The sequence below is a fragment of the Anopheles coluzzii genome, chromosome 2, assembly GCF_943734685.1.
Source record: "Anopheles coluzzii chromosome 2, AcolN3, whole genome shotgun sequence".
NCBI classification, from domain to species: Eukaryota; Metazoa; Arthropoda; class Insecta; order Diptera; family Culicidae; genus Anopheles; species Anopheles coluzzii.
Genome location: NC_064670.1, coordinates 57888275 through 57912377, shown reverse-complemented (window position 1 = coordinate 57912377; position 24103 = coordinate 57888275). Strand labels below are relative to the sequence as shown.

The following is a 24103-nucleotide window of genomic DNA, read 5'->3' as shown; positions in this document are numbered from 1 at the left end:
GTGTTTTGTGTATTCGTCATGCCTTCAGAAAGCTTGTTTGAACAAAAGTTTTCATCCATCCTGTCAAAAAGTGATATTCAAATTTGGTTATAAAACATGCTATGAGACCACCTGGGCTACATGCACTTTGATTCTGGATTCCACCACGTGATCTCTTTAATGCACCTTGGGATAAATGTAAACAAACCCGTGTTTTCGAGCAGGCACTCGAATCTAATTCAAGCTTTGTGGCTAGAATAATCTAGACTGAAAATTGCAGGCTAGTTTTTTGTATGGTTTTGTATGGAGTGTTTACATGATTTCAGCCTCCAACTGTCAAACTCCATACAAAAAACTAACTAGAATCGTGAAGGCCCCCAATGTCTGTGGCATGATGCTTGAGTGCGTTCGCATCAGATCGGTTTTACGTTTTCCCCTATATATGGAAAATCGTAAGTGATTACGATGAAGGTATGTTCAGAAAAAAAAAGGATTCACGAAGTATCCTTACGAAAGGTGGATAGGATATATTCATATAAGGTTTTTCATAGGTTTTTGTTTGATCCAAGGCATCCGACCTGATTAATTAGCCGTAGTGTGATATTTATATAACAATTTTCAAAAATTTCAGCCATTTTATGGAGGATGCTCCTAACATATGGCGTTGTATGGCGTACGAACAAAATTGAACATGAGAAGTGGAAATAGTAACAAATTCCCCTATCAACAGGCAGATAATTTATGATTTCCACAAATTACAAAAATTCCTTTCAATGCGACACCCATGACATATAAACTTTATAACGTAGGAAGTAACGTATAATGTGGATTTAAAGGTTCAAATGTCATTACTTTTAACATTACCTTTCAAATTGGAATATTTGTTTTTTAAAACGAAACCGAGCTTCAATCATAGAATGCTTTAGTTATGAAATGTATTCATTTAAACTTCCATCCATTAGCTAAAGTCCAACATTGCTCTCAACAAAGCGGCTTGCTAATTGATTCCGTATCCTATGCGATTGGCAACAAAATGATTTTATTTTGTGCATGTTATTTTTATCTAAACATAACCATTGTAAAAGTAGAAATAAGAAAGTTGTAATGAACAAAATTTTGAAAGATTTTTTTTTAATTTTAAATTGTTTATTTTATGTTCAAATTCTTACGGCTTTAGCCACTTCATATATTCAATATTGTACTTTACTGATATTTTTAATTATTATATACAAATACATCGATTTGTTTCCGTTTTTATTTTTAATATAATCTAAATCATTCATTTTAATACATTTTAAAACATCGTTTCACTCTTAAGTGTTTTTTACCTCTCTTGGAATATTATTTGTTTGTTTACTTCTTTTCATTCTGAATTTATACAGGCTGAACACTTTAATAACTCTCTATGGGTTGTAGGAATGATTTCGTTTGGTTAACTTTATTTATAAAACTGGCTGAGATTAAAGGCTCTAATATTAGTCAATTAGTATATATCCTTTGCTGGACTAAGACACTCATATTTTCATAATTTTGAAAACAATAGCATATTTGCAGGTTTCTCCTGATTTAAAAAATAAGTTAATGGGTACTAGACGAAATAATTGTAATCCTTCTCTAGCGCAATGACCTTATTATATAAAAAAGTTTGATCCGGCTGTCATTTTGGTGTCATTTGACACTCATTTCGCTGCCAAGGAGTTCGTTTTATCGTTTCTTTTTTGTTTTGTTTTTGAAACAGGTATACCATAACGCTCACGAGAAAAGTGTACTATGCTACAAACATTTGATCGTTCCGCTTTGTATGGGAACAAATTGAGCTGCGCAAAATTATCGAATATCAGAAAAATGCTTTTAGTTTTTTTTCACCGTTATGTTTCAGCAATTTGATAAAAATATGGTACTTTTTCAATGTTTTGGTAGATAACAAATCATTTATTAATTATTTTAAAAAATAGAGTGGCTACACTAGATACTGAACTTGATCGACTTTTGTGAGAGTATGAAAACAATCAAGGTCTTTGAAAGAGAACAGGTTGAAGCGTTTAGAATAAATTGAGAAAAAGCCATGGGAAAATTTGGACAGTTAAAGTGAACATTGTTTATGTTTAGCGATGGACGTTGCTATGGAGTGAATGAGACTTTTATTCAGCATTTTGCACTCAGTTCATTTCAGAATAATATAAGAATTAGAATCTAAAAAGAATTTCACATGACTGATACAATCCACAGATCTCATTTATCATTCGTCCCCGGATTATAAGCAAAGGACGGTATGCATATTATACGAGTGTGTGCCGATTGGATTTTTCATTTTACTCTCAGTGTTTAATTGAAAGTAAATAGGACTTCTTTTACCCAGTTGGAACATGTACTGTTCTGTTTTATGCATGTTTAACGTTTCGTTCTTCCAGCAGGATTGTTGCAAACGGTAGTGATTCGTGGTCACGGAATGCCAAACAATTAAAAAGGATTTCAGTGTTTCTGAATACAGAGTAAACTGCAATCACTTCTATTTTATTCTTCAGAAGTGGGTGACCGCAAGAAATTTATCCAATATAATTTTCCTAATAGTAAATTTGTCCACTTTTCCGCGTTAACTATTAGCCGTTTGTTTATAAACACTTTTTCACGAAACTGGCAAAACCGTGCTGAAATTGGCAACCTAGCGACGGGCTTTGTATCGACCTGTTCTCCTTAATAGATCTAGGAAAAAAAATAGTTATTTTGTCAGATTAGCTTAGTGTAATGACGGCCTGTCGATTTTTTTCGATCAAAAATTAGTCCTGAGGCCGATTTTGATAAAAGGTGTCTAATGATTCCGAACTGTACGATTCATTCAAAACAAACATGAACGGGCAAAAATCGCAAATATCGTAATTCAACTAAAAAAATCACACCGAACAGGAAAGCGTTCACACGGTACGGGAAAGCGGGAAAAATGGGTCCCTTTAATTCAAGCATTATTTCACAACAAGGATAAACTTGTTCTTCTATGGCACAACAATTGAGGTCGGTCAAAGCCTGCCTATGCCCCCCAAGTGGGATTGGCTTTCAGTGACTTACTGATTACCCGTAGCAGGATAGTCAGTCCTATGGAGGCACGGTCCATTCGGGGCTTGTGCCTATGACAAACATGTTGTTAAGTTGTTCGAGTTGACGGTTGATCCTGAAATGTTTAGAGAAAACTGGGGCAAAATGGACAAGTTAAGCAGTTTAACGAAAATTAATTTGAATTTGAATACTTGAACCACAATATTCTGAGATCATTATTTATCTATGAATTAAAATAACTACAAAAACCTCAAAATAATGCAAACGTATGAAAAACAAAATGAAAGAACAATTAGGGTTTCATATGCTATTTTGACACGCGGGGTAAACGATCATATGTTAACAAAACGTAAAACTTAAACATTTGCGCAATACGGGTACCTCCACACTAACTCAGTGGCAAAGTGTGGTTGACAGATATTTTTCTGTTTACGCTTGTTTTGATCATGTGATTTATTATTCCGAAATTTAACCTAATTTGTATTAGTCGATTCGCAGCACCCACCACTATCTACAGTGGGGGATTTCTAAAATCAGACACCTAATATTTTCACTAAGTTTCTGTTTTTGAGGCTCCCTGGAAAGTTCTTGAGACTACTTTAGACTACTACTATTACTAACATTTTTCATTTCTTAACAAATGACCTCGTAGCTTGCATATACAGTCTAAAATGGTGTTTAAATCGAATAATTGTGAATTTTACGATACTAGCCTGATTTATTGTATGGAGTTCAACACTTGGCGGCTGAAATCATGTCAACGCTACATACAAAACCTAACGCAAAACTAGCATCAGATTTTCAGCCTGTAAAATTTGTAAACAAACGTCGATGCGTGGCAGGCCCGATCAGTTTACTTCATAAGGGTTGCCTTTTTTGCTGAAGCGTGAATATTTCGCAAGGAAAGGTTAAACATTGTTTGGGTCGATTTAATTTTCAATTTAATAAATGCACTATAACCCATTTCAAACAGAAGAAAACAAAAGAACACGATTTTAAAATGCACCTTTGCTTGCACACAAATGGCGAAATCCATTGTGACGGAACGTAACTGTCAAATGGATGCAACCCGGATAATGTTTGACTGACATTCGTGGCGATGCGTTTCGATGACACGATTCATTTGTGGATTTGAAAATGGCTATTTCATAAACGTTTACGTTAATGTGTATTTTTAATTGTTATTACCGTAAGCAAATCACTAGAAACTTTAAGAAGAATGTTTCATCGTGCACAGGGATCCAAACACTAAGTTTTAATACCCAAGAACACAGTTTTATTTGCACCTGTCAAATATTATAATGTAAAATATCAAATATAATAAATAATGCAAGCAAATATTTGTGCCATCCAGCCACCAGCGGATGGTAAAAATTACACGAAAAAGATTCGCCGTACTCTGTTCGGGTTTTCGTTGCTATGAGAAATGGTGATTTTGATTTTGGTGGGTTTCAAGTAGCAATCGCTCCACGGAAACAAAGTTAATAGGCTGTATATGTACTTATATATGTATATATGTAACTACAACAAAAATATCCACGTCTATTTGTTGCATCTTCAACAGTTGGATTTCGAATGAAATCACGTTCTTGCTCACAGTGACCAGCTTGAACGGTATAATGTGAACCGTTCACAAGTGGTTCACATTATAATCTACCACGTATTTTAAAAGTCAGTTCTTCCTATCGCTGGATGGTTTGCATAGGAATTGAAGCTCGGCCATATAAAAACCGGCGTGTTTATCGAATAGATTCCTGGGCCTGCTGCTGGATCCTGGTTGTTTGAAACACATACCTATATGCAATATACTCACATTTTAACTTGGAACTATACCTCAAGTACCAGCTTACTATGTGACCTCTGAACATTTTCTTTCCCGTTGTAGGTAGTGTTATTGACACACAAAATATGCGAAAATCTGATGAAAGTAATTTTTCCATTAATAGCAATTTACTCGATACATTTGATGTTCTTCTGAACGGTCGACCATTTTCATCTTTGTGCCAACACCCTAACTACCAGTTTTTTCTTTCTTTATTTTGCACTGCCCTTATAATTTCACAATAAACTAGATCAGAGTGGAACATGATTGCACAAAAAGCATGATGGGAATCAAATTAAAAAATATTTTCACCCAATAACTGGTTTCGTTTATGCCTTACAGCTCTTTTTGTCTGTTTTCTGTGGTTCCTTTTTATTTATATTCTTTCGTTCCTACCATACGAAATTTCTGCTGTGCTTATACCGTGTTGGTTGATATTAAGCAGAAAAATCTGCTAACGTAAGCATGATAATTTGCATTTTAAGGGACATCGATGTTGCAATTTTCTTAAATACGACCTACACAATGTTCAGTACCTTGTCTCCACGGTTAATGGTAGGGTTCCTGTATTCAGTAGTTACTGTGAATAATTAGTTATAAGCATTCTTCATACTTGTTTGTTTATCTTGCTTTTTTTATATACAGAATCATTAAAAGTTTTCGTTTTTAAATTGATCAAATATAGTGACGAATCAAAGACCTTCTGAGGTCTGTTTAAAATAAAACTATTAAAAATATTATAAATCGCTTTCTAAAGTCTTTTGCTTACAACAATTCCATTACGACGGATTCATATAGGTGTTCAATAAATTGTAATTATATTTGTTCATCATTAATAAAAATTTAGCAAAAGTTTTGCTAACCCGATAAAAAGCGATAAAGATCTGCTCATGTTAAGACGTTTGTTGTCATACCAAAAAAAGAAATAAACTATGCTAAGTAACTGATTTATTTATGTATATGATACAGTCTTTCAGATACTTACAAAAAAATATTTCAGCTTAAACTGTTAACGTTTTAAAACTCGCTGATATAAGTCTCTGATCGCTTATCAGAATGACTATTTTGCGATGCATAACTATGTACATAAAAAGTTAACTATTTTTTTATTTTTTTTTCTTTATTCAAATTGATACCATGCTTTGAATTTCAGCTGATTGTTATTCCGAAATTAATGCTATTATGTACTTGCATTACAATGTGACTGTTCTGTCAGAATGAAAACAAAAATAGCATCAATCAGAATACATTGTTAACGCAAATTCAGATCACTCTTCACTTCACTGAAGCACCTGTACGATATTAGCTTGAAAGAATGTTAGGCTATGGATGCATAAATTGTGATGTATAAATCAATCAAACTAACCGAAGCTACAGCAAGTACGTTTTGGGATGATCAAATTTTTGGTAATACATAGCAGAACATGCACATTTTGTTTGCATATTATGCCGTTTGCATGCAGATGCCTTCGCCAGAAAAGTGTGCTGCTATGCTCTTCTGATAAAAGCATGAATTTTCATATGCTCGTTACATTCATACATATTGCATGCTAACTTTCTCATCTAAATCGAGAGTTTGGCCCAGCAAGCACATTTAGGTAAAGAATGAAAAATTCAATAACTCGATGCTTTGTCGTGAACCCGGTACATTCATGAAATCATAGTCATCGATACAAACGCATACATAAATATATATTATTAAATTTACAAATATTTTGCGTGCTAAAATAGATTTATTAGCTCGAAAAAAAATTAAATGGAATTAGTTTAGAAAAATTAATCTAAAGTAACACAAAAAAAGAAAACAGAATATCGCAAAACTTTCTTAGATGATTGCAAACAATTAGGAATTTGTTTATGTCATTTGTTAAATGATCCTATTGAGAATTATTATACAGCGCCTACCACAATTATATGGACAGTCGTTTTTCGCGATTTGGGGAAAATCCATGAGATAGGTAAAAACAGTGAATGTATGAGTTATGCAGAATACTATTTCACGTCTTTGTACAGTCTGAACTGACTGGTTGAACTTCGATTCCCTGCCAACTATTGAATATGTGCTTTTTAGTTGGCCCGTTTTTCCATACAAAAAAATTCTGAAATTTTTCGCGGCCATGAGATTTTTTGTGAATTTTACAAAAACCGGATTTTCCATACAAACGCATGCTTTTAATTGAACTGTCAGCCAACTATTGAGCGTTTAACTTTAAAGCATGCAAACTAAAAAGCGTTCATTATTGACTTCTGACTGTAGTTATAAATTAATTATTAACCGACTAGACATATTGGTCTTCCACTTGGAACGAACGAACGACGAAAATCATAGTAGGCATCATAGTAGGCGAGAATTCATACTACTTGATTTTTAGGAAGATTTTCATAACAGGGAGCTGAAGGAGAAAATGAACTATGCTACACGACAACGTTCCTTCCAATTTCTATGGTGGGAAATCTGCCAGGTTTTGAGCTACAGATTTCTAATGGAGTAGTTTTAAGGTGAAAACGAGTAACCTGTAAACCTTACGGTATATAAAGTTGAGCCATGTTATGAATTTTGAACAGTGAACAACTAAACTGTTGGTCAGAAAAAGCAGCATTTATTTTTTTAAGAATAATCTATTCAATAGGATTATTTGTAAGTAACGGAACGTAAGTCCGTGAGCGACGAACGGATTTTCGTCATTCGCTACAATATGCTGAGGATACCATTATGCTTATAAAATGTAAATGTAAATAAATAATTTATCAACAATAATTATTTTAATGAAAATCATTTTACACAATGTGGAATACGCTTCATTGTAGTGGGGGGTTAACGATACTAACCAGTTTCGTATTTATGGAGTTTAACAGTTGGCTGCTGAAATCATATCAAAACTCCATACAAAACCACAGGCAAAACTAGCTTCCGAGTTTCAGCTTTAAAAATATGTAGGGGAAGGTAGGTAAAGACGGACACTACGGGTAAGATGGACACTTCTCATAAATGCATCAAAATGGTAATTTTTGAAAAAATCAACAATGCAGCATCCTAACTTAAAGTTAAACAACACATTTGAGAACATTTTTGGCATAATATATGCAAAATTGGTTAAATCCACGAACAAAATAAATGTTCAATCATGTGCACCCTTGTGGATCTAATTTGACTACTGCCGATCTAAAGCTCTACAACTTGTATTATTTATATTTCCGGAACTTTTATTTCATGAATGGGTTGTCGCGATCATTAATGAAAAAACTGGCGAAAGAACGAGAATGAAAGCAATACAAAATATTGTTTATTGGTCTTTTAAACATCCTGACACCAAAGCGGGAAAGTCGGACACTTTGTTGTAGAGAAAGATGGACACCGAATTTATTTATTTATTTTACTTCTTACATCAATTGGTGATGAATAGTTTTCTAAAAAACCTTATATAAGGGTATTCCGAAGCTATAAACCAATTAGCAACTAAAGAAAGTATTGAAATACGCGAGAAATGAAACACCGGTCAAAATAGCAGCCATGCGTTATACTATTACTCGCTCGACGCTGATGAGGCGCTTCACAAAATCCAATATCTTCTCACGACTTGGACAACTTTAAGCAATAAAAAGATGAGGCATTTATACGACATTGTTCAGGAATACATGAGAGATTCTATTGGATTACAAAAATCAAATGTTGAATTTTGACATGGTGGAAAATGGATTTAACTGTTAACAATTCCCTCATGAATACTGGAGTCGTGGACTTTTTGCGGAGTAATTTCCTAAAAGGAAGTTTTAGATTGTTTTTCTTTAAGCAGGAGCAACGTCAGTGGTAAGTGCGCGATATGTCAATAATGCTTTAGATGCTACATTCTACGATATATTACAAGTGCCGTTTACAATTCCTATATTCATGGCTGAATGAATCGCCGTTGCAATAGACCAAGAATTGGTTTATAAACGTACCAGGGCGTGGAAAGCGATAGAATTTGTTAAAATATTGTAAAACTCTTCACTTTCTAACCTTTTCTACAGGTGTTCATCTTACCCTTCATGGTGTCCATCTTTCCCATATCAGGTGTCCGTCTTACCCGAACATTTCAAAACTGCACGAAAAAAAACATGTTTTTCATTCATGAAAAAAACGCAAAAACCGATAGAAACTTAAAAGTTTCAACACATTTTCTGATAAAACATGAGTGTAAGATAATGTATGCACATTTTCATGGTCGTTGCACTTATATTTCCCTAGATTTTTACCATTTCCCTTAAGGTGTCCGTCTTTACCTACCTTCCCCTAAACAAACTCAAATTCGTGGCGAGCTCGAGCAGGATTGTTTTTAGTTGAAACATACCTGTTGTGTCAAGAAGAAAGGTGAAGTCGATTGTTTGAATCAATATATTTTAATTTATTAAAAGTGCTTTAACTCATTTTCAACATAAAAAATAAAAACAATTTTAAAACGTATCTTTGTTTGTACAAAAATGAAGAAATCGTGTCACGTTCCACGTTCCAGTTATTGTCAAATGGATACAACTTGGATGATCGATTTTGTTTCCAAGACTGGCTGAATTTTTAGTTTGTTGGCTAGATATAAAAAAAATTAGCAAAATAATTGCATTTAAACATGGCCCAATCATAACTAATACCTTTTTTTTTTTGGTTTAAAGGTGACTTTAATAAGCAAAGTGATAACAATTGTTTTTGACGGCGAACGAATAGAACTCAGACATGGCTTATAAAAAATGTGTATTATTAATTCCTGATTAGACTCGCACATTTTTGCATTCATTTAAAATTATCGAGTATCTTTATCGTGCCTATTTCAATGTGTTTTGTTCAGTAACATTTGGTCTTACGTTGTTTGTGGCCTGTGTATCATTCTTCATTGCCTGCTTATTTGTAATGAATGTTATAGTTTTTTTGTTGCTTTTGCTTGGAATGTGCCATCTGGATCTCAGTCAATCTCATCGATTATAAAACTCGTTGAATTAAGGCTCATAGCCATTATCGTATCCACCACGACGTGGGACAAATGATTTATGATCATAAATATCCTGATGCCAGTTGCTCTATATCCGGGACTCTGCAAGTTCGATGACGTGTGCGGTGAGTTTCGAGTTGCCACTGCATGACCGAACAATATCATATTAATGAAGGTGAAAAAGTACTTTTATTTCCGTGCAGACGAATTGCAATAGCTTTCTCAATAATCTAATTGTTAATTTAGTATTGAAAAGAGTACATCACGATTATTCGGAATAAAAATCTTGCATTCCTGTAATAATACGGTTTTCTAAGTTATAGTTTCACCTACAATAGGGTCAACCATTTTTCTATATTTCAAATGTTCCATACGCCAGTAAGACGTTAACACTTGATTCTGTAGACTTAATAGATAAAGTGCAAAGGTTAATCCCTGTCCAGACGAACTGCCCATCTACACAACTCACAAGGTTAAGGATTTTATTGTCGTACAAAAGATTTGATAAACACCCTTGAGTCGATGTTTTGACTTAAGTAAAATTTATTGCTTTTTTTGACATTCCTTCTCTCCCAGCAGTATGCCGTGCGTTGAGTATCTTTCATACCATTTTCCACGGTGTTAAGATTATTATCATTGAATCCAAAGACACCGCTACACCAAATGTACCTGTAGTAGCTTTATGCGTGCAGCAACCAGTGATAATCCAATGTGTTCGTGTAAAATATCTTTTAGTAGCGATTAAACAAAACCAAAAAAAATTTTAGTGGTAAAAGGTAAAGATATAAAAACTGAAAAGCCTCGTATAAAGATACCCGGTACGCATCAAAGAGTTGTTTCTATTTGGGTTAAATGAGCATTTTTTTATCCAGAGGGTTAGCTACACGATTTTTTTTCTTTTTTGCGGAAGCCAAAAAGGTACAGGTCATAATTCAATCGCTGATTTATTGCTCATTCAAGGAATGAATCGAAAAGAAATAGCGCTACACACAAACAGTATAGATGGAAACAAATCGTATGTGGCATATGTTATGTGGTGAAATTAGTCGAAATTTTAATACTTCACACTTTGTGAACCCGTTCGCAAGCTGTTATTTGTATCCTTCTAATGACTTTTTTTGTAAATATTACTTAACCTTTAATAATTAAACATGTATATATTTTTTAAAAATAGTTAGCGTTCTACTTCAATCGTTTATCATGTATAGAATGCATTGAAAGTAATATAATGGTTGTATATTTTCAGCTCGAACGAAGCGTGGTTTGACAATTTACATGTTAATATATATACATATATATATATACACACACATATATATATATATATATATATATATATATATATATATATATATATATATATATATATATATATATATATATATATATATATATAGTTATATATATATATGTATATATATATATATATATATATATATACATACATTACATGTTAATGTTAATAATTACATTATATGTTACATGTTAATACAGGTTACATGTTAATATATATATATATATATATATATATATATACACACATATACTCAGTTACTCATTCTCATAAAGTATCTGGTACATAACGACACATCTCCAGTACATCTCATATATGTGTATAGTTGAAAGATAGATTCATATAAATGTGTAAGTGTATATAATACATATGTTATGTAAAAACATATTGTTTTCTTTTATTATCAAAACATGCATGCAGCGAACATTTCAATGGGCCTAGTGTTAATATAACAAAACATGTAATTATAACTTGAAACGAATAAGACTCTACATTAAAACAAAAATAAAACTGTAGCTTCGTGACATCACTTTAACACCGTACCCCTCCACGGCTTAAAAATTTGTCATCTTGACATTTCACGATTAACAATTTGTCCGTCATGGGTTCAAGCCCCTTGTGGATCGTGTCTCACAGACTATTCTGCTATGAGTAATCAATAAGTCATTGAAATCCAAGTTCATTTAAGTTACAGGCTTAAATCGACATTGATCGACAATGGTTGTAGTGCCAAAGAAGAAGAAGATTCATTATAAGTTTCTAATGACGTTAATAACATATAATACATACAAAACACAAAGTCTTACGACCTTTTTTTATTTTTTTGTTTTGGCTGTGTATAAAAAACTCAAGCATATATGGATCGGTTTAAATTAAAAACAAGCTAGTTTCAGCTTTGCAAGCACACCAGCCTTTTAAGAATTCACGAAGATATGAATCTGCAGTCAAAAGAAAAATGGAAAATTTTAAATCAATTTTAAATCGCATGCCATTACCCGTATAGATTTTTTTCATGACGCTGATGCACGACTCTACATTTTGTTTAAAGCGATTCTATTGATAATTTGTTTGATGGACTTTCACTTTAATCATGGAACAACGTTTTTAGAAGCAGATTTTGGTACTACATCTAATTTTTAGTGTATATTTGTGTTTATTTCTAACATTGTACTTTACATTCTTTAATTAATTTTAAACAATGGCTATACCTTTCTCGCAGTCAACCTGATCTGACGCCCGCCAGGTCAATTTTTTTCCAAATTTTTAAATGTTTTGTTGACTCTATGCGCATGCCATTTAAAATGAACACGCTATCAATACTCGAATTGACGTAGTTAGTTAAAAAAAAGAAAAGATAGGAAAAGAAAACAGCGAAAGAAAATAACTCATTTGCCGTAATTCTGTGTTTGCATGCTTCTCTTTCGTGCTTTGCGATCATTTCAATCGGTTTGCGAACGCAATATACATGTTCTATATGTATGTAACGTACTGCACTGCAAGGTGCACTGGCATGAGCTATTTACTGTTGTGTTTGGAAAGTTTTTTTTTTAAGTTTTATCCTTATGCTCGGCTACTTTATCCTTGTTCTTAAGTTTTCGCTCCATAGCTTAGTGTATGTTACAGTACTTAACTCATGAATTCAGATGTTTATGCATAGTTTAATCAATGGGTCACACGGTAAAGTCGTCGAATCGCATGATTTAACAACATACCTGCCAAGTTTATGCCACATATTGACTGTGATTTTCATTCGTAAGACTAAATCTCATGCTATTGGTTATAATATCAATTATAATTAATATGGTTGTAAAATAAATTGTTGTTGATTGATTCAAGAGTGTTGAGACTACAATAACGAATGGTAAAAATTGACAAACTATTAAAACATTTTAAAACAGATTCAAAAGAAAAAATGTGACAAATTCATAGTTATTTTTATTTAAAATTTTAACTTTAACATTTACCACTTAAAAATATGCCATTTTAATAAGGATACTTAGGCAAGCCAAATCAGTCGTTAATTTAAACATATTTTAGTGTTTTTATATCCATTTAATAGCACAGCCTGTCTTGACTTCCTTTATCTACCTTGTTTCAAAAGAGAATACGTAACCTCTAAACGCAATCGATAGTTCGTACTTTCATGTGGATACTACCCTGACCTTGGTTACCAAACACATTAATAACTAATGAACAAAAAGCGAATCGTCAAGGAAAATGACTATTCGGGTATGAAAAATGCATTATTGATCACACCGTCAAAACCGTGTCGCATGCAATTCATACTCATGCGATATACAGCCTGTTTCCGAGTTACGCGGTTCTCGACTTACGCGGATTAACGATAAGCGGTTTTCTAAATTTGACAGAACAAATGCCAAATCAGTACAATTCGCTTCGACAATTGTCCAATAAAGTATAAATTGCATTTTTATTGTAAGTTTCAACGGCTTAAAAGCAAATAATTATAGATTGTCCTGGACGAATCAAACCAAATTAAAGATAAAGTGTATAAAAGTTCTAAATGTAATTATAAATACCAAGTAATCAATTGTATTATGATCGACAAACGCGAAATTCTACTAACGCAAATATTCGAGTTACGCGGATTCCTCGGGAACGCATAAATCTCGCATATCCCGACAACAAACTGTACTTCTCAATATTTGAACTTGGATCTCTCGGTTGAGGAACCAGATAGTAATAATGTTTGTGCACTATCGAATGAATTTACTTGAGTATCGTATCACTTTTCCAGTTATACGTACAAGGTTTTTATTTAAATTAGCTATCCGCTTTATCAATAACACGTTCCATTCTTTCGATTGCTACGTTTGAAAAATGTATACTCTAATGGTTTCCTTAATTTATGTTTCGAACAAGTTGCTTCGTATATGTGATTCAGTCTTTTAACCGTATAACATCCTTCCAATAGTACCTTAAAGTATCTATGAAAGACCTTAGAAATCGTGTTCCTGTCAATTGTGAAAAGAGTGGGAGTTCTTCGATTTTCAAAAGAATTAAAGTGTTCAGTAAACGAACATGGGGTTTAGGAAAATTTGTCCCCTCCAGTTTATTTCAGAGGTATTGGTGAAATTTACTTTGAAAATGGTATGCGAAAATGTGAAGTCATGATTAATGATCAACTGAGTATTGTTCAACGTGCCAATTGCTTGAAAGTTATATTTCTGTACGACATCACACAATATTGACATAATTTTTTTTTTTTCAACATTTCAAGCCTGTGTTTAAAAGTGCTGTGTAAAACAAAAACAATTGAATTCGAATAATTGTTGGAAATAGATATATTTCTTTATGGACTTCCAATTAAAAACAGAATAATAAAAAAAAATAAATATAGACTTGTGAAACGATCCAATAACAATAACCATATTAAAACTTGGGAAACGACATCAGATGTCGACATCTGTTATAGGTAAGTGAGCTAGACAAAAGTTGGACGAACCATACCTAAGCATTATTGCGAGCCAATATGATATTGAAGAGAACAGCACATAAGTGGTCACATATGATTACGAGCTACTCACAAGTAGCTGTCATAGTAGCGATTGTCTCGCTTGATTGATGAATATTTGATATGGTTTAGTGTTATTTGAGCCATGTTTTTTCTTCTTTATATTCTATAAGATAGCCATTCGGACCGTGGCGAAATAGACAAATGGAATGTTTGGGTTATGCTATGTGTTTACATGCTTACGTCCTTTTTACGTCCTTTGCTTCAACAAAATTAGATTGCATTTTATGTAGTTTAATATTCTTCAATCCTAATGTTTAATATTCATGTTTTTTACATGTGATATTATTTGCACCGCTGAAGGATCGCACTGCCTTTCCGTAAAAAATACATATTACTTGGAACATATTACATAAACATATCATTTGGATAGTGGAAAGCAGGTTGACGTGATATACCGATTTCTCCTCTTCTTCGATTCTGTAAATCGTTTGTAATCTAACGTGGAAACTAACCCGGTCTCGTGGCACAATCGTCAACTCGTACGACTTAATAACATGCTCGTCATGGGTTGAAGCCTAGAATGAACCGTGCCGCCATACGTAGGACAGACTATCCTGTTATGGGGGAAATCAATAAGTCACTGAAAGCCAAGCCCAGAAGTAGTGGTACAAGCAAGCCTTAGCCGACAAGGGTTGTTGACCCAAAAAGAAGTAAAAGAAGAACGAGAAATCTATTAAAATGTGGAGTAAATGGTGCGTTAGTGCAATGATTATTAACCAGTTATTTAAGCAACAGGCTCATCACTGTGAATATCGCATCATCCTTATCAACACCGTTCACGAATGTCTCTGGAGTATCACAAGGCAGCAATCTTAGGGCCCATATTTTTCACAATATTCGTTAACGACATTGTTAACGTTTTTCCTGATTGCGACAAATTACTATAAGCCGATGACTTAAAGATCTTTTTGCCAGTCACTTCTTATGCCGATTGCCCAAAACTACAAGATTGTTTGAACAGATTCAATGCGTGGTACAGTTATGCGTGTGCAGTACCTAATGCGTGTGAATACCAAGAAATGCATTGTAATAACGTTGCCTAGAAAAAGATTCCCAATCATCTTTAATTGTAAATTAAATTATACTTCTGTGTCTCGTTCAAGTGTAGTTTGTTATTTAGGAGTTTACATTGACTGCAAGCTTACATTTAGGGAACATTTTGAGCATATGATATCAAAAGCAAATCACATGCTAGGTTTTATGTTACGTGTTGCAAATAATTTTAAAGACTGTTTTGGTGTGAAGGCCTTGTATTGTGCAATTTTCCGACCAATATTAGAGTTTGCTTGTATAAACAGGCATCCATCTCAACGATACATGATTGACAGAATTGAATCAATCCAGAATAAGGTTACTCGTTGTATGTTCCATCGTATTCCGTGGTCTTGTGTTTTTGTATGTCCATCCTACCGTGTTAGGTGTCTTTTGTTTAGATTTAAACCACTCGAATGCAGGACAATGGCAACACAGTGCCTATTTTTCACAAGCTTGTTTGCGGTTCTATTGACGCCCCGTCAGTTCTCGACAAGGTAAACTTTCAGGCACCTGGTAGGGTTTTGATACCTGGGGCTCTTTTGAGCACGAACTGCAGATCATCAATTTTTTGTAATGATCCTTTGATTAAAATGGTTAATGTTGATTGTACATTAGGATATATATATATATATATATCAATTATTATATATATATATTATATATATATATATATATATATATATATATATATATATATATATATATATATATATATATATATATATATATATATATATATATATATATATATATATATATATATATATATATATATATATATATATATTATTGTTATATTATATTACATTAACTAAATAAATCGATTTGTAATACTTGTTTTAATTTAAAACTTTTTAAAGTATACACATCGCAAAACTAATAAAAGTTTTGAAAATAGTCATGTGTTATTTTATTTTATCCCTTTGACAATGCGAGGTCAACAAACAGATTTTAAATATGAGAATGACATCTATCGTGGAAGCAAAAAATCAAACACTAAAGCTAGAGCGGCCTAGTTCTTGATCATTGCTCTAATTATATAATTAACCAAGAAGCCAACACACTTTTCACACTCATCGAACATGCACAGTGAATCTGAAGAATTCGTCCATCCGCTTGAATTGAATATGTAGTTTAGAATCAATAAGCCGGATTGTATAAGTAAGTAAGTATATTCATCGTAAGAAGTTTCTTACAAGTGTGAATGTTTCTGTTGTCTAATACACTCTTAATGCTTAAATATATAAATCTCAACAATTCAAAATACTACAACTCATTCTACTGCGATTTATATGAGTATCTTGCAATGCTATCCATAAATTGAAATTTCTTGAATTTCCGAACTATTTTTTGCATGAGTGCAAATAGATTTAAAGTATAAAATTATATATCAATTGGATAGGTTGCAATTAATAGTGCTAATTGATATTGATATGGAATAACATGAATGAAATTATCATAAATATAACACAATTCCGTATCGCAAGTAGAAATATTTTGAACAAAATAAAACATTTGAAAAGCACTATAACATGTTTAATAATCTTAACCTCATTTAATGCATCCCCTATTGCGAACATTTATGTCTACCTAAGTTGTTGTCGTTTATGCATGTGTGATTGTTGCGTGTCAACATTTTGTCACTTGTCTTTTAGACGATTCATGTCATTGGTAAAAAGAAGAAATAACTGACTCAAAAACAAGTGAGAAGCACAGAGGAAGGTAAAACGTGGCGTTTTGAAGTGATCATTCGGTTACGAAAACATTCTTCTAAACACAAAACATGATCTTCTTTGCTAACGTACAACGCGGCCTTAATGCGATTGAGCAGCAAGCAAGGAATTTAGTTTACCGAAAGCCAGAAATCATGCGTCAACGGAAAAAGTAGCCGACAGCTCTACAACGTGTGATCCGCAGACATTTTCAATCAACTGTAGAATTCTTTTGGCCTTTCTCATCGGTCCGAAGGCCACTGCTGAAGATATTACATATTGTCAAGACTTGGATTAGCTCTCATTTTAAACGACGCTATGCTGTGATGTAGCAATGATGAATGTGATGTTGTCCTACTTAAAACCATTCAGATCTGGATAAAGAATTTGTTGCACAGTTTGTTTTGTTGTATCATTAAGTTTTTTTTTCTTGATCTTGTTGTTTATGAAATGAGTTAATATGAATTATTTTGGTATTCAGCCAATTCAGAATTTGGAATATCATACAAAAAATATCCTAAAAATGACGCGGCATTTAGTAAGTATATATCTATTTACACGAAAAACGTTAAATGAACGAAAAACAAACTTTTTACTTTTTATTATTATTTCTTTGATTTGCATGTTTTAGAATTGTTTAATTAATGCTAACTTGCATTAAAACACATTACATATTCGGCTTGTGAAAACGATCTTTTTTTAAATATAAAAATGTATAATTTTATTGTAGAGTAACATTAAATGCTATTTTATTAAAAAACTAAATAGTCAGCTTTACGATTTTGAAAAACAGAAACATGTTTCAAAATATTACAGCATTGACTTGTCTGCAAATGTTGGAAAAAACAGGTGTATAAAAAATCACAACATTATTAGCATTATTCAACAATGGTGAACAATTTGATTTCTTGTATGTTTTTTTTAAGTCCAAAAATAATTCACTTCAAATGAAATGATTATATTACACCGTCTACAGTACCATAACGGAATTAGTGCTCGGTTCTTGGTTCAAACTACTAATGAAGCAATTCGGGACAACAAATTAATCATGCAAAATTAATTCAGCAAAGACTTCAATTCAGATTGATATTGTGACCTAAATTTAAACTTATCTTGTTACATATTTACTCTGATAAAAAAAATCATTGTAAACAGGGGATAGGTTGGCCGGTCTCGTGGTACAGTCATCAACTCGTACGACTTAATAATACGAACGTCATGGGTTCAAGCCCCAAATGGACCGTGCCGCCATACGTAGGACTGACTATCCTGATATGGGGGAAATCAATAAGTCACTGAAAGCTAAACCACAAAGTGGTACAGGCAGGCCTTGGCCGACAACGGTTGTTGAGCCAAAGAAGAAGAAGAAGAAACAGGTTATGCATGAATGAACGTTATATTGCCAATTCGCTATACATGGTAAACCAAGATTTTCAACGGCTATGCTCTATGCTTCAACTGACAATCACATCTTGCTCAATTCAGTTTGAAGTTCATCTATATTATAATATTTATTTAATTTGATAAACCATCTATGTTTTATGGCATAAACCATACGGCATTGAAGAAAAAACTCACACATAATGTGTGTATATTCTGTATAGCAATCAATCCCTTTGAAATGTCTTAACAGCTTAGAAATGACCAGACCAGCAAGAATGATAAATTACATTTGCGAAATTTGCTATGAATATAACAACCTCGACATCACTACAACTCATAAAAGGAGTTGTATTGGAAATTGGAATTGGGAATTCTCAGACCATCACATTCCTTATTTGTGTTGAAGGTTTCCAATGTTTGTTATCTTCTATGTTGTTTGTTTAGTGGTACGAGTTGATGCAGCTCCGGATTGTTTTGTTAAATATAAAGTGTTGCATTCAAGCATGTAGCCTAAAAAATAAATGAAAACTTATATTTATACAGTAAAGTATATAAATCACTTACAAAAAAATGAAAGAGCTCTTTATTCGAGATGACAGTTGGTTTAATGTTTTTGGAGCAAATCCATTTCAACTTACATTTCTTTGTGTGTGCCTACAATTCTACATAAAGAATCGTTGGATGTATCGAACTTTTGGGATTTCGTATTATTTAGAATGTATATGTATCATATGAAAATGAGCAATCGATAGCAAAAATTTGAACGTTTCTAAAACGTGCCTACGTTTGTGAGGATAATAAAAACACGATTGAAAAGGGGTCTTCATTATCATTTTGATAAACCTACATTGTAAATTGAAGGTTTGACTACGTTGACAGCGTATGCTGAAATTCTGAAACGATTGAGCTACTGACAACCGCATAACAATGCTCCAGTGAGTAAACATCTCGAGGAAATTTCATGAAGAAGATTAATTATGGTTTTCCTGAAAGCTGGCATTTATTTGAATTCCTCTAGCGGGGTGTTGTTTTCTAGCATTTAAAAGAGGATAGGGTCCGTTGTGTTAACGCCTTAATGCTGTAAGAATGAAAGTATAACCTTTTTGCATTTATTTTTCTTAGTTTTGTTCTTCATCTAATTCCGTAAAATCAAAAGTTACAAAAGGACGTGATTCACTCATTAAATGAGTGTACTCAATATCTCAATTACTCAAGTCTAGCCACTTTCATACTGATTAGCTGATTGTAGATAAAAAGTTAATCTATATTAGTCTATCTATAACAGTTAATCTATATCTAATGGATCCTGTTTATTTACTAACTCTTTTTATTATTTTTTTTCTCTTTCTTACATGTCTCCATATCAACGCTGGTATGTGTTGGACTTTGCATCGTGGTCATCAATTTGATCAATGGACCAACGTACTTGTCAATGACCGTATAATAAGGCACGGTGAATGCTAATGGAGAAACGAAACGACAACGCACTTCATACACGCGTTATCAAACGCTCGAGCTAGAGAAAGAGTTTCACTTCAACCGATATTTAACTCGCAGACGACGGATCGAGATAGCACACGCACTGTGTTTAACCGAGCGACAGATCAAAATCTGGTTCCAGAATCGACGAATGAAGTGGAAAAAAGAACACAAGATGGCATCGATGAATATTGTGCCGTATCACATGTCTCCATATGGTCATCCTTATCAATTTGATATTCATCCGTCACAGTTTGCGCATTTGAGCGCATAGGACGCGTGGCACTTTTCGGGTACTGGTTAGAGACTCAACCAGCTCTACCAGGAACAGTATCAGGGATATCAGGGCAATCAAGATAGCGTACTATTTGGAGGCGGCGGTGTAAGTGGTGGTGGTGGAAGCAGTACGCCTTCTGATACTACGAAGTATAATCAGGAGTTTTGATTTGTCTATGGTCTACAATATGTGACTAGTTCTGATCAAGAAGGGACATCCAATTTTAGTTTAGAACATCTTTTCTCCTGTAAGATGTTCATAAGTCCGTGATATCTCTGATGGAATGCTTTATAGCAACTGTAACTGTATTGTGAGCTGTCGTTGGGATGCTAACACAACATGAATGTGACATTCTTTGTTCATTAGAATGCATGCTACATACAGCACACCCATCGAAGTGTGTCTAGATTGTACGCTCAATAATGGATACGAGATTTGCAAACTGATTTTCTTCCACTGTACTTTAAAACTCCTACATATCCTTTGTACTACGTGCAGCATACAACCACTTTATTTGCTCTTTCATCGTAGTAACTAAATTACCATACAATGTAAATAATTTTCGCTAAACAATCCACCCTTCCCACAACCATAACGTACAGTGGAAGAGAATTATAGCGGATTCTCCTATCGATTACAAGCTCTTCTCTAATCAGTATTCGAAAAGCTAGCCTCGCAATACACGTGGCTCCCCTATATTAGATTGTAAGAAATGTTTCAAAAATGTTCCCGAAACATTTATGTAGGATAAGCTAGTGTTGCAAATCTGATGGGTACTTAAGTTGAGAAGAATAAAATATACTCTCAACATGTTCCAGTCCTACCAAGCTCAACATCAATCTTCTATATAGGTTAAAAGAAATGATAATTACTTGTGAAAATTTATTTCAGCAGCTAACTGGCTCTTCTGTTTTGTTTTCTAAATACTTTCTTTATGTTTTTGTTTAACTATCTTGACTATAGTCGGAATTTCATGTCTAAGGTTTGATATTCCTGATTTGAGTACAATTTCAAGACTCGAACATGTAATGCAATACGAATAGATCACACTTAGGACCATATCGAATTTTTTAAACGAAAAGATAAGCTTCGAGCAGTAAAACATTAATATTTATTTTGTGTTCATTATATCCTACGTTCTATCTATCAAAAACATGATTTCGTGAGGTAAATGTTATCACAGATATGAAGAATCACGTATGTTTGGAAAATGTTTTTTTTTTAGGAAAGTTACGGAAAATTACAACGGTTAACAAATTCACTATAATATTTACAACGAATGATTTGTGTGTATTTGACAGGTTGAATGGATCATAATTTAAGCACAAAAATCGTATTTAATACATCTACAAATTCCGTCAAACATTTTCGAATCACTTTTCTTACTTCGTTAGTTAAAACAAATTCATTTAAAATTATGTACATTTTAAAACACTGCAACGTAAGAACTATGGAGGCTTTTGTGGAAATTTAATATTTGATTGTGATCAAAGCAGGGAAGCAGCCAGTTAATCATTGTCAACGTACATCATTAAATGCTCATTATTGACATACGTATAGTAATGACAGCAAATTCGGACTCGTACAGGGCTGTTTTATTTTATTAGCCTATTTGGCTAATAACCATATCCTGCACATAAGTGGATTATAATCATTCATTTTTACTTTGATTGTTTAAGTTACACCGTAGCTATGAGACGAAAAAGTTGGATTAAAACAATTAAATTAAATTCGAAACATTAGTGAATGACTCGTTTTTGTACATAGCATCTCAAACAAAATTACATATTGCAGGAATCTATAGGAAGTAGAGTGCAGGTTCTTTTCTTTTTGTTGCTCGTTAAAAGATTGCGGAAATTAATAGCAATCAATATAATTACAAGAGAAACTCCATCAAACAAAAGTGAGATAGGTACAATGTAACACATTTGTAATGATATATGAAAAATAATGTCTATACCAAGCAACAGAATTATAGACCTTGCAGACTTTAGAAAAAAGTCTAATAAAATGAAAAATCTAATAATGTTAAAACATTTGATCCCAAACAAAACAAATGATACAACCTCCTTCATGCACACTTAAAATAAGGTAAATCAAAAAATGTTATATCATGGAGGGAACAAAAAATCAAGAAGTTATTGATCAATTTTTGCAGCATTCCGGGAAAATTACACAAAACGTCTTATAAGACTGTAAAGCATTGTTCTGACATTTGAATAGTGAGACAAATAATTTGAATCATAGTTGGTGTTAAAAAATATACACAGCGGTATTCTATTCTGACAGTGGAGTCATTTCGAGTTCGAGTTTAAGAATTTAGTGAGTATGTTTGAATGAATATATTTACATTGGAGTTCATTGTCTCGACTAGTATCGAACGGAGATCAGAATAGATAAGCCTGATAATTTTGATAATATATAGAAAACATACCCATTTTATGTTTACGTTCATACATGTACTAGCTCTCACAGACTGTATATAGTTTTATTTTTTCTGAATAATTGAAAACATCTGCTTAGCAATTACCAGCTTGACATACGGACGATGATATTATGATGGAAATGACTACAAATTCCAAAAAGTAATTCTGTTCGAATACATTTCTTTAAATTTAATTATGACCTCTGTATGTTCACAATCTTCTTTCTTAATTTTCTTTGGAACAATAACCGTTGTCGGGTAAAACCTGCCTGTACCTCTAATGAGCTTTACTGATTCATTTCAATATTATTAGGGTCTGCTATTTGTTTCACTATTCAATTGTCAAAACATTGTCTTTGTCAGCTGGATGTAAAACCTAATTGGAATACCTCGTATATTCCAATAATGTGTTTTTATTAGGGTATTTTATTTATTTTGTTTTAGTACACTTTACATTTAAGGCAAGATTCGTCTTGCGAAAGTCATAGATTCAATGAAGAGACTTCTAACAATATATTCGAGCACATCATGGAAAACAGCAATACACTGAAAGATTATCGTGTACTGATACATCTAGGTACACAAGAAGTAAAAATTATGCTGTAACTACATAAAATACCACTGAACTAGCTTCAGTATCCTCTTCAAAAAACAGGCGATTATTAAACAACAATTAATAATCAATAGCTATGTTTCAGGAGCAAAAGACAGGGAAATTATAACAAAAATTCTCTTCTTTCCGTGATACATGAACTACGGCGTGTTATGTCACAATTGCAATATCAGTGGAAAAATAATGTTAAGACATTGTCATAATCGAATGACACATAAATAAACACTGAATACCTGGCAAAAATGCAGAATAAAGCACATAAACATGAAGCCTATTGAAGTTATTATGTTATCTATTAATTTTACTTTGTTAATTGTTAACTAGCTGATTTCATCTTGTTTTACTCTTTTTTTTAGATGAGGTAACTATTTAATTTGAAAAAATAGGGCTATTTTTGATTAGTTCATTAAATAGAGTTATGCAATATACATAATTGTGGGGATATTTAACAACTTTAATATAAAAGCCTAGGTTTTATTTTTTAAGACAATGCAAATCTTAGAGAAATTATCTTAGATTCAAGAGACACATAAA

At 32.9% G+C, this 24103-nt stretch overlaps 1 protein-coding gene across 9 annotated transcripts in view; it reads left to right on the top strand.

Moving 5' to 3' along the window:
* The window catches only part of LOC120949887 (homeotic protein Sex combs reduced-like), a 42601-nt gene extending 18763 nt beyond the window's left edge, over positions 1-23838 (top strand). For all 9 annotated transcript variants that reach the window (XM_040367469.2, XM_040367468.2, XM_040367467.2 and 6 more), the window contains one exon: positions 20224-23838. In XM_040367469.2, the coding sequence (XP_040223403.2) occupies positions 20224-20528 (305 nt within the window). In that variant the 3' untranslated portion in view covers positions 20529-23838. The remainder of the gene's footprint in view (positions 1-20223) is intronic.
* Positions 23839-24103: the final 265 nt, after the last annotated feature.